This window comes from Loxodonta africana, chromosome 22 (genome assembly GCF_030014295.1).
Source record: "Loxodonta africana isolate mLoxAfr1 chromosome 22, mLoxAfr1.hap2, whole genome shotgun sequence".
Taxonomy (NCBI): domain Eukaryota; kingdom Metazoa; phylum Chordata; class Mammalia; order Proboscidea; family Elephantidae; genus Loxodonta; species Loxodonta africana.
In genome coordinates, this window is record NC_087363.1 from 29,787,366 (window position 1) to 29,800,166 (window position 12,801).

General features: G+C 42.1%; 1 protein-coding gene across 1 annotated transcript; it reads right to left on the reverse strand.

Moving 5' to 3' along the window:
- Positions 1-5,397: 5,397 nt before the first annotated feature.
- KRBOX1 (KRAB box domain containing 1) lies at positions 5,398-10,406 on the reverse strand. Its single transcript, XM_010589899.3, has 4 exons — positions 10,371-10,406; positions 7,298-7,424; positions 6,604-6,717; positions 5,398-6,076 (listed from the first exon to the last, which is right to left on the reverse strand). Exons 1-4 carry the CDS (start codon positions 10,404-10,406, stop codon positions 5,961-5,963), a joined length of 393 nt encoding a protein of 130 aa, XP_010588201.1. The 3' UTR covers positions 5,398-5,960.
- Positions 10,407-12,801: the final 2,395 nt, after the last annotated feature.

The window sequence follows — 12,801 nt, forward strand, 5'->3', positions numbered from 1 at the left end:
GCTTCTAGACAAACAACAATGTAAGGAAAAGTTTTCTAAATTAGTCCTCAATCTGACTAATCTTAAAGGCACTGATGACTCTGCCTCCAGTAGTAAACAGAGTGCTGCTAATCCATGGAGTGAGGTGGCAATATTAATATGCAAAATATTACCACCAATAGATCAAGTATTTTTGAGAAGCAAGATTCTGGGTGATCACATGTTTGATACTTTTCTACAATTTGGTCAGAATGAGAAGTATAGGAAAGCTGGTTTGTTGGTCGTACTTTCACTAGACAAAGTGGTGAAAGAAAGATGAGCTCAGGGCTTCAGAGTCACAGCTCAAGCACTGCATAAAAGACCTCAAAGTTGCCACTTGTGTCCTGAAGAAAGCCTTCTTATGGTAACAGAGCTGACATTGCTGAAAACCAAACCCAGAGTCTTATCCTAAGAGTGGCTGAATTACAATGCCAATAGATTCCCAGCCTTGAATGGTGTCTGAAGTTAAAGTGAGGGCATTGATTGGGAAGAAATGGGATCCATAAACTTGGGATGTGGACATATGAGCAGATAATCAGGAAGCTGGGGACACTGAGCCCATAAATTCTGTTGAATCACTCTTGCCAACAGAACCTGACATGTGGAGTAAATGCTATTATGGTAAGGGAAGGCCAATTTCCCCTACCCAGGAAAACAGTAAACCAAAAGCAATACCACATTCCTGAAGGGACTGCAGAGATTACTGCCACGATCAAGGACTTCAAGGATGTAAGAGTGGTGATTCCCACTGCATCCCCATTAAACTCACCTATTTGACTTGTGCAAAAGAAAGTAAGAAAAAAAAAAAAAAAAACAGATGAACCTTGGAGAATTACAGTGAAAAATCGTAAACTTAACCAGTGGCAACTCCAACTGCAGGTGCTGTTTCAATGTGGTTTCATTGTTTTAGTGAATTAATACATCTCCTGGACCTACCGTGCGGCTATTGAGCTGGCCTAAATGTCTTTCTCTCTATTCCAGTTTTGAAGGAACACCAGAAGCAGTTCGCCTTTATCTGGCAAGGCCAACAATACAACTACACTGTCCTACCTCAGAGGTATATCAACTCTAGCCCTATGTCATAATTTAGCCCCCAGAGCCCTCGATCGTCTTTCCCTTCCACAAGACATCACACTGGTCCATTACATTAATGACATTATGCTGACTGGACTTAGTAAAGAACAAGTGACAATGACTCTGGACTTACCGGTAAAACATTTGCATGCTACAGGGTAGGAAATTAATCCTACAAAAATTCAGGTATCTTCCACCTCAGTGAAATTTCTAGGAGTCCAGTGGTGTAAGCCATATCAAGATATTCCTTCTAAAGTGAAGGATAAGTTGTTACATCTGCCCCCTCCTACAACTAAAAAGGAGGTACAATGCCTGATGGGCCTCTTTGAATTTTGGAGGCAACATATCTCTCATGTGGGTGTGCTACTCTGGCCTATTTATCAAGTGACTCAAAAAGCTGCTAGTTTTGAATGGGGCCCAGAACAAGAGAAGGCTCTGCAACAGGTTCAGAATGTGCAAGCCATTCTGCCACTTAGGCCATATGATCTGGCTGATCCATGGTGCTTGAAGTATCAGTGGCAGATAGAGATGCCATTTGGAGTCTTCGGCAGGCCCCCATTGGTGAATCACAGAACAGGCCCTTAGGATTCGGGAGTAAAGCCCAGCCATCCTCTGCAGATAACTACTCTCCTTTTGAGAAATAGTTTTTGGCTTGTTACTGGGCCTTAGTAGAGACTGAATGCTTAACCATGGGCCACCAAGTAACCATGTGGCCTGAACTGCCCATCAAAAACTGGGTGTTGTCTGACCCACAGAGTGATAAAGTCAGACGTGCACAGAAGCAATCCATTATTAAATGGAAGTGGTATATACGAGATCAGGCTTGAGCAGGACCTTAAGGTACAAGTTAGTTGCATAAGGAAGTGACCCAAATGCCCATGGTCTCCACTCCTGTCACATTACCCGCCCTCTCCCAGTCTGCACCTATGGCCTCATGGGGAGTTCCTCATGATCACTTGACTAAGTGAAAACTTGTGCCTGGTTTACAGGTGGTTCTGTGTGACATGCAGGCACCACTTAAAAGTGGACAGCTGCAGCACTGCAGCCCTTTTCTGGAACCTCTCTGAAGGACAGTGGTGAAGGAAAATCTTCCCTGTGGGCAGAACTTTGAGCAGTACACCTGGTTGTTCTCTTTGACTGGAAAGAGAAATGGCCAGATGTGTGACTGTATACTGACTCATGGGCTGTGGCCAATGGTTTGGATAGATGGTCAGGGAACTGGAGGAACATGATTAGAACATGGGTGACAAGGAGGTATGGGGAAGAGTATGTGGACAGACCTCTCTGAATAGGCCAAAGAAGATATTTGTGTCTCACATGAATGCTCCCCAAAGGTTGGCCTCAGCAGAGGAGGAGTTTAACACTCAAGTGGATAGAATGACACATTCTGTGGAAATCAGTCATCCTCTTTCCCCAGTCACTCCATCATTGCCCAATGGGCTCATGAACAAAGTGGCCATGGTAGCAGGGACAGAGGCTATGCATGGGCTCAGCAACATGGACTTCCACTTACCAAGGCTGACTTGACTACAGCCACTGCTGAATGTCAATCTGCCATCAAAAGAGATCAACACTGAGTCCCTGATATGGCACCATCCCTCAAGGTGATCAGCAGGCAACCTGGCGGCAGATTGACTACATTGGACCACTTTCATCATGGAAAGAGCAGCGTTTCATTCTCACTGGGATAGTCACCCTGGATATGGATTTTCTTTCCCTGAATGCAATGCTTCTGCCAAAACAACCATCCACGGATTCACAAGATGCCTTATCCACTGTCGTGGTTTCCCACACAGCATTGCCTCAGATCGAGGGACTCACTTCACAACAAATGAAATGTGGCAAAGGGCCCGTGCTCATGGAATTCGCTGGTCTTACCATGTTACTCATTATCCTGAAGCAGCTGGCTTGATAGGACAATGGAATGGCCTTCTAAAGACACACTTATAGCACCAACTAGGTGGCAACACTTTGCAGGGCTGGGGAAATGTTCTCCAGGAGGCTGTATATGCTCTAAACCAGAGTCCAGTATATGATGCTTTTTCTCCCATAGCCAGGATTCAAGGTTCCAAGAATCAAGGGGCAGAAATGAGAGTGGCACAACACACTATCACCCCAGTGACCCACTTAAAAAAATTTTTGCTTCCTGACCCCATGACCCTATGCTTTGGGGGTCTAGAGGTCTTAATTCCAAAGGTAGGAATGCTCCCACCTGGAGACACAACACTTGATTCCACTGAACTGGAAGTTAAGAATGCCACTTGGCCACTTTGGGATCCTCACGCCTCTGGATCAACAGGCAAAGAAGGGAGTTATCATATTGTCTGGTGTGACTTATCCTGACTAACTACCAAGTGGAAACTGATGTTGCATAATGGAGGTAAAAAAGAGTATGTCTGGAATTCAGGAGATCCCTTAGGGCATCTCTTAATTCTACCATACCCTGTGATTAAAGTCAATGGAAAACTACAGCAACCCAATTCTGATATGAGTACTAATAGCCCAGACCCTTCAGGAATGAAGTTTGGGTTACTCCATCAGGCAAAGAACCACGACCAGCTTAGGTACTTGCTTAGGGTAAAGGGACTATGGAATGGGTAGAAGAAGAAGGAAGTTCTAAATACCAGTCATGACAACGTGACCAATTGCAGAAATGAGGACTGAAACCATTATGAGTATTTCTTCCTTGTGTGTGTGCATCAAATATTTTTGTTTTCTTCACTTATAAAATATAAGATGTAAAAGGGGCTAGTGTGTTTTCAGTCATACACATTAGTTGTATCATGTTAGGCGCATGCATGACACAATTGTCTTCATTTAGAGACTATGTATGGTTTAAGGAAATGCGTACAGGTACTAAGGTGACAAAGGGTGGACTGTGACGGTTAATGTTGTGTGTCAACTTGACTGGGCCATAATTCTTACTGGTTTGGTAGTTATGTAATGATGTAGGTTGGCAGTTATATAATGATGCAGTTTGGCAGTTATGTAATGATGTACCTTGGCAGTTATGTAATGATGTAGTCATCTTCCATGATGTGATCAGCCAATCAGTTGTAAGGGGAGTTTCCTCAGAGGTGTGGCCAACATTCAATATATATATGGACAGTCTGGCAAAGCTCACTTCCTTGCTCTGGATCTTGCATCTGGCTCATCTTCATCTGACCTCCGGTTCTTAGAACTTGAGCCAGCAGCCTGCCATCTTACCTACTATCTTAGTCATCTAGTGCTACTGTAACAGAAATACCAAGTGGATGGTTTAACAAAGAGAAATTTATTCTCTCACAGTCTAGGAGGCTAGAGGTTGGAATTCAGGGTGCCAGCTCCAGGAGGAGGCTTTCTCTCTGTTGGCTCTAGGGAAAGGTCCTTGTCATCAATCTTCCCCAGTCGAGGAGCTTCTCAGCACAGGGACCCTGGGTCCAAAGGACATACTACTCTCCTGGCTCTTGTTTCTTGGTGGTATGAGGTCTCCCTGTCTCTCTGCTGGCTTCTGTCTTTTATATCTCAAAAGAGATTGAATTAAGATACAACTTAACCTTGTAGATTGAGTCCTGCCTCATTAACATAACTGCCTTTAATCCTGCCTCATTGACATCATAGAGGTAGGATTTACAACACATATGAAAATCACATCAGATTACAAAATGGTGGACAATCACACAATACTAGGAATCATGGCCTAGCCAAACTGACACATATTTTGGGGGGGAACACAATCCAATCCATGACACCTACCAATCTTGGGATTAGTCAACCTCCACAACCTGTGATTCAGCAGCCTGTTGTCTTACTTGCTGATCTTGAATCTGTCAGCTTCCCCAGCCTGCGAGCTGTGAGCCAGGAATCTTTGGGTTTGTCAGCCCCTGTAGCTACGTGAGTTAGGAGAAGCCTCCACTGTGACACCTGACCCTCGGACTTGGGCCTTGTCAGCCTCTATAACCACGTGAGCCATTTCCTTGAGATAAATCTCTCTATATATATTTATATAGATATGTCTCACTGGTTTTGCTTCTCTAGAGAACCTAGCCTAAGGCAGGGAAGATGTGGACAAATTGGAACCCTCATACATTGCTAGTGGGTATGTAAAATGGCTCAATTATTTTGGGATAAAATTTTGACATTTCCTCAAAACGTTAAACATGGAGTTGCCATATGATGCAGCAGGTATTATCTAGAATATGTACCCAAGAGAAAAGAAAACATATGCCCACAATAAAACATGTACATGAGTGTTCACAGCAGCATTATTCATCATCCCTAAACAGTGGAAGCCAACCAAATATCCATTAACTGATGAACGGATAAACAAAATATGGTATATCCATCCAATGTAATAAAATTCTGCCATAGAAAGGAATGAGATATGATACATTCTACGAAATAGATGAACCTTGAAAACATTATGCTAAGTGAAAGCCAGTTGCAAAAGACAACATATTGTATGATCCCATTTATATCAAATATCCACAACAGGCAAATCTATAGAGACAAAGTAGATTAGTGGTTACCTAAAACTGGGCATGTGGGGGGAGTGGGGAATTACTGCTAATGGACACAAGGTTTGTTTCTCTTTTGGGTGACAAAAATGTTCTAAAACTTGACTGTGGTGATGCTTGTACAATTCTGTAAAAATACTAAATACCATTGAATTGTATACTTTAAATGGTGAATTGTATAGTTTGTAAATTATATCTCAGTGTGGCCATTAAAAAAAGACATGAGAGTCTACTTTGCACATCAAGATGAATGATTTTAATGGTTGAAAAACATTAGTCTATGGACATTCATGAGTTTACAGAAAAGCAAAATGCATTGACAGGTGACTCTTAAATCCTTACTTTGAAAATTGTTATTTAAAGGTAAAGTAATTAAGCCCTTGTCCTATCTTCCCAACACTGATAATTTTGAGGAATTTTAAATTTTATTGTATGTGATAATGTTATTTTGGTTAAGTAGGTAAATCTTCTTAGTTTTGAGATGTATCCTAAAGGGGAGGAAAATGATAATATTTGTAAGCTACATTCAACTATTTCAATATAAAAAACTGTTTTAAAATTTAATATATTTATTATCATGTATAATAAATATATTTATAATAAATATATATTATGTATAATAAATATTTTTTGTTTGTTTTTTATTATCATGTAAAGCAAATTTTTCTATTTGGTCTACTGGGTAGTGGACAGGATAATATTGCATTGAGTTTATCAGTTTTATAAAATGGGGAGGGGAGGAATTGGATAAAAGTGATCACACATACTCAGTATTTAGAAAATGTTTTCCACATATCCCCAGGGATATAAGCATCCCAGTGTGTGAAATATCAAAGCAGGGTGTTGTATACTACAATTTAAAGAGATGGAAAGCAATGAGTAGCAGACCAGTCAACAACCATGTGATCAAGGATCCCAGTGTACTCCATGCACATAGAGAATACATGTCTTTCACTTTGATGAAATAAGGCAAAGGAAGAGACCAAGCTAGAGAGGGTACCTTTTGTTAACTCACCTATGAGGCCTGCTCTGCTGTCCCTCCTGCTTAGGCCTCCCTGTGCCTGGCCGAACCGTGGCTCTTTCCCTTGCTCTAGCTGAGAGATCAGAGCTGGTTTGGAAGCAGGTGATGCTCCTTGAAGGGAAGAAAAGAAACACAATGATGAGCAGAGTCATAGATGTCAGTTTCAGCCTATAGACACAAGAACAGGCAGAGGAGGTGAGAAGAGTGATTTCTGGGTGGACTTAGCAAGAAGTATTCTGGAGAGGTATAAGGATTCTAGGAAGAAGCTTGAGACACACTAGGACGCAAATTTCTTTTTAAAGGGAAACAAGATTTCTTACCTTCGTTGTCAGAGGATGGAAAATTCCCATTGCGGGGAAACGGACACGTGGTTCCTAGAAGCAACTCCCAGAAATGAAAGGGTGAGGTTCTCTCAAGATAATTTGGAGGGTTCAATACTAGGTTGAGGGTGAGTACCAAGATATAGCTCAAACTGTGCTGTACCCAGAGGACCACCTCTGAGGCAAGTGGGGAGAAAGCATAGTTTTTATGATAGAGAAAGAAGGAAAGCCCTCTTGGAGGTCAGAGAGACCCCAGGGCTCTCCATACCTGGCAACCTCAGATTGCCATGTGGGTTCAGCTAATAGTTATAAGAGACCCCTTCAACCTCAGAGGGCCCAGGTAGAGACCAGCGGCACAGAGGTCTTACCTAGGAAGGCCACGGCCTCATAGTTCTCCAGCATCACATCCCTGTACAATGCCTTTTGAACAGGCACCAGACTGGCCCATTCCTTCTGGGTGAAGTACATAGCCACATCCTCAAAAGTCACTGATTCCTGAAACGACAAATTCCTGCTCTCCCAGGTCTCAGGACTTTGATGATGGTCAAGACTGTCAACGAAAGGCCTGAGAAAGGCACCTGCAATGATATGTGTTTAGTACTGGGTCCCTGATGTGCCTAAGGGGTCTGTGTGTGTAATGTGGACGGTGTGGAGGAGGAAGACACAGGATTAAGGGCAGACAGCCAGAAGTCAGCACGCTTTCCCAGTTAGAACCAAGTATGTCTGCACTATGAGCTTCCAAATATATATGACCTCCACACAGACATTGAACCTGCTGTACAGGACCAGGGCTTGGGCCTGAGCAAAAAGGATATAAACAGGAGAACGGACCCCTGTATATAGCTGTCCCCTTAGCTCTAAGCCCCTCCTCACTTTGTATTTATTTGGGTGATTATTTGAGCTGACATTTCCCAATTCTGCTTTTGCCCCAACTCTTCATTCTTGTCTTCTCAGCCACTAGCCCGGCACAAAGCTCTCAGGTCTGCTGATGACACTCGCACCCCCTCCCCGTCCCCATACAGAGGGAGTGAGGTTAGAGAGGTTAGAGAGGGATAGGAAAATACTGCTTACTTGGGAAAGGCGACAGTCTAGATCACCCTGGTGTGCATAGCTCAAGGAGGCCTGAAAAAAGGCTATTCAAAGGTTTCAAGTCCTGAAAAAGGAGCTCAGCCACGTATTTCAGAAAAAGAGCTCTAGAGGAAGGGGTCTTAACCTGGAGGATGGGATTGGGGGAACCTATGAACCAAGTGCTAAAAGAAGCTGTAAGTTATCTTATAGATATATTTTTAAATTATCTAGGAGGCAAGCCCTTTATGTTATATTATGTTGTAAAAATTATTTTACTTCCCCAACAGTGAGTGCTGTGGAGCGTAGATACAAAAACAGACAACCAGACTAATAGAACTAAATGGGGAATTAAAAAATAGACCCAGAATATATAGTCACCTAATATATGACAAAGTAGTAAATGCCATTTAATAGTGAAAAGATATGGCTTTTCAATAAATGGTCTTGAGTAAATTGGATATCCTTATGGAGGAAAACAGAACTTTGACCCATATCTCACACCCTTAATTTTAGATGAATCACAGAACTATATGTGAAAGCTAAAACAATAACCCTCTAGAAGAAAACATGGAAGGATATCTTCACGACCTTGGGGTAAACAAAGATTGCTTACACAAGACAAGCATTAACCACTAAAAAACAAACAAACCTGATATACTGGACTTCATTAAAAATAAGAAATTCTGGCCAACTCTTCAGACAAAGATTAGACTGGACTATAAAACATAAAATAATACTCATGAAGAGTGTGATAAAACATAAACAATACTCATGAAAAGCATGTTTCTTAGTTCAAGCAGATACATGAGACTAAATGGGCAGATCCTATCTGGAGGGGTGATGAGAAGGCAGAAAGGGATAGGAGCTGGTTGAATGGAGATGGGAAATTCGGGTGGAAAGGGGGAGTGTTGTCACATTATAGGGATTGCAACTAGGGTCACATACCAATATGGGTATAAATTTTTATATGAGAAATTAACTTGAGCTGTAAACTTTCACCTAAAGCACAAGAAAAAAAAGAAAAACACACACACAATAAGAAAATGGTGACAACAAAAAAACTCGTTAAAAAAAAAGAAATTCTGTTTATCAAAGGACACCATTAAAAGAATGAAAAAGCAAGCTGCGTACTGGGAGAAGACATTTTGTATATACATATATCTGACAAAAGACTTATATCCATAATACACAAAGAACTATTACAGTTTAAGGGAAAAAAGGACACACAATATAATAAAAAATGGGAAACATCTGAACAGGCACTTCACATAAAAATATCTTCATTTAGCTAATAAACATATAAAATAGTGCTCAACATCACTGGAGAAAAGACCATTTTAAAACCACAATGAGATGCCCAGAAGTAATGACAGTAAGTGTTGGCAAGGATGCGGAGTAACTGAAGTCTCATATACTGCTGGTAGAAGTATAAACTGGAACAACCATTTTAGAAAATTGTTGGGTAGCACCTACTAAACTACCCAAATGTATACCCTATGATCTAGCAATTTCACCGTTACAGATACACCCAAGAGAAATGAGGGTGCATGTCCACCAAAAGGCAGCTACTAGAACGTTCACTGTATTCTTATTCATATAGTCAAAACTGAAAACAAAATGTCCACCCGCAGAATGAATAAATAAAATGTAGTATAATCATATAGTTGAAAACTACTCAGCAATGAAAACAAACAGACAACTGCTACGTGCCATAACATGAGTGAAGTTCACAGACTTTGAGCTAAAGAAGGCAGATACAAAAGAGTACATATTGAATGATTCCATTTATATGAAGCTCAAGAACAGGCAAAACTAATCAGAATAGTAGTCAACTTTGAGGGGTATTCCTGGAAGGAGGCAAGAAGGGGGCTTTTGGGGGTGATGATAATGTTCTGTCTTGATATGGGTGATATTTATACAGGTGTGCATGTTTATAAAAATTGATATAGATCTGTAATATATACATATGTATATATTCATATATGTTCCTGTTAGTTGCCATTTAGTTAATTCCAACTCATGGCCACCCCATGGGTGCAGAGTGGAACTGCTCCATAGGGTTCTGAATGCTGTGATCTTTCAGAAGCAGATCACCAGGCCCATCCTCCGAGGTGCCTCTGGGTGGATTTGAACCGCCAGCCTTTAAGCTAGTAGGAGAGCCCTTAACTACTTGTGCTGTCCAGGGACTCCATATTCATCTATATTACATATATATTATTCATACAAATACATATACACACCCATGCATACATGTGTATATAAAACCTGCTGGTTAATACAGACCACTACATCTTTAGCTTCAGGTACTCGTTCACTGAAGTGCTTGTACTGGCTTAATTCAGGTCTACAGAAGGCAGAGGAAACCCAGCTCACCTGGGGTCTGGTTGCTGAGGACATAGCTGTCATCATCTGACCTCTTTTATTCCTTTCTTGGGGCTGAAGGTAAAGAAGGAAACATTAGTGACCATAACTCCATTGACCGTAACTCCTGCATATAACCTCTGACTCATCCTCTTTTGAAGGCTACATGAACTACTATTCTTCAGTTATTGCTTATATCAGTGTCATTTTTAGGCTCACAGACATTAAATAGGGGAATGCAAGCAGAGATCATCCCAGGAATGAATATGGTAAGAGCTAAGAAGGTGAACTGAGAAGCCTGTAATTTTCAGTAATCCAGAGAAGAGACATTAAAGGAAACTAAGTTATGGGCTGAAAAGAAAATTGGAGCACCAAACAGTTAAGGTAGATTCCCTGGAATCTATAAAATACAGACACACATGAGTTGTAAACAAGAAATCCACCAAATACTGGTTTTCCTCTCATGTTACACAAGATATTTGTATAGGACAGTTTCAAATTTGAAATTTGAAAATAATTTATTAGGACTGTCTTGGTCCTAATTACCTATTACTACTTTTTGCCTCTAAATACGAAGGTTGATTATAAGATGTGCATTTTGTAAGCATTGGGGACTAGTGTTGAGAAGAAAAACATTACCATATTAAATGAACCTAGGAATTTCATGACTTGTCCCAAATATTTCCAAGTTCCAAATATAATGAGGGAAGCAAAGCAATCTCACTTCTCAGGTAGTCCCAACTACCCCTGGGGTAAGTTAACTAGTTCATCATTAAGAAGTAGGCCTTCTGCCATTCAACAGAGTGAATCACCAACGTATACCCATTAAAGGCAACACCTGAAATCCAAATAGCTGCCATCAGTGAGATCAGAAATACTTAACCAGCATAAAAATGCATGTACTTGTTTGTAGACCTTAAAGAGTTTCAATTTCAACTTCCATTTCTGCAGTTTGCCATAAGCCTCATGGAACTACAGCAGCATCAGGAAAAAGACTGCCCCTCACTCCACTGCCCCTTAGTGAATCCAGGAAGGCAGGGGAAGCTGAGGCTGTCAGGGCAACGGAGTTGTCAGGAGAGACTAGAAAGGACATCTTGGCAGTTAGGGGGAGTCCAATAAGGAGAAACAGTAGTTTCAAGTGTAAACACAAAGACTTTTAAAAAAACAGTGTAAATCTACACAAGTAATGCAACGAAATTCGTGGATGGCTTCTGTCCAAGGGTAACGAAGCAGGGATTGACACTGAGTGAAGGGGTACCTTGGTACTTGTGTACTGCATTGCAGTTGTGTGTGCTATTTCTCTAAAATTGTGATGCTTTTTGTATCTTTGTGATAAATGTTCCTTACCGTGGGTACTTAATAAGACTGACAAAGTTATGACAATGGGATAAAAAAGAATATAAGTGAAATGCAGGCTATAAAGAGAGCTAGATCAAGAATTCCTTCCCTGTCTCTAACACTGTACAGAGGAAATTATGCTAAACATTGGATACATATTTTAGAGTGCTTGATAGATATGACCCAGCATGAGATCTTCAATTAAAACATTCATGTGAGCCAATTCAAATCTCAGAGCTCCACGTTCTCCAATTTGTGGACTAAACAGGCTTCATTCTGGGGATAGAAAACAAACATTTCAGTATTCTCAAAACTTAGACTGCTTTACGCACCACAATAAGCTTTGAAGGTGAATAAAATGATCACAAACTGACTTCCTAGTGCCACCTGAAAAGGAGAAAAGGTTTGAGCTGTACTCATGTTCAGGGCTGGGGCTGGGGTCTCCGCAGCTGCGACAAGGACGGGGGAGGGCAGGGGGGTGGGCAGCCGAGGGGCGTGTTCCCTGGCGAACGGACAGTTAAAGCTTTACGGGTAATTCGCTGTCAGTTCCCGAGCCTGAAGAGGCCGTGAGCTGGCCTGGGGAAGGGAAGCCAAGGGCGGGAGCCTGCGACCAGCGCCCCAGGCCTGGCGGCGCCCCTCTCGGCGCCCGAGGCGAGCCGGGGGTCGGGCTGAGGGCCCCAGGGCAGCAGTGGTCATCATGCCCTCCTCCCCCGGAGCCCTGTCCTGTTCTTCCCGGGCCCAGCCGGAGCCGCTCACCGTGGGCTCAGGCAGCCTCTGCAGCTTCCAGAAAACAGAGGTCGTGGCCACCACAAACCGCCCCTCACAAATGGAACTTTAAGGCGTTAAAAGTCACCATGGCCCCGCTAGAAGTCGTCCCTACACTGACTCTCCAACCCTTACCTTCCCTGGAATTCTCTCTAGCAATATTGGAGGACACCCACATCTCAGTGGTTTCCTCCTTCTAGTTCCCGCAAGGCAAGCCTAGAGCAAAGGGCGAGTGGGCGAGACACGCTCTTGTCCAGGGTTGCTTATTTACATTACATATATATGTTACCGTCGAGTGCGTTCCGACTCATAGCGACCCATAGAGTAGAACTGCCCCATA

Bases quoted from the DNA above. Each gene is read 5' to 3' on its own strand.
- KRBOX1 (XM_010589899.3), bottom strand. From the start codon at position 10,406: ATGATGACAGCTATGTCCTCAGCAACCAGACCCCAG. The intron at 7,425-10,370 runs GTGAGCTGGGTT...TTGTCGTTTCAG, and splicing joins CCTCAGCAACCAGACCCCAG to GAATCAGTGACTTTTGAGGA. The intron at 6,718-7,297 runs GTAAGACCTCTG...CCCTTCAAGGAG, and splicing joins TGAGGCCGTGGCCTTCCTAG to CATCACCTGCTTCCAAACCA.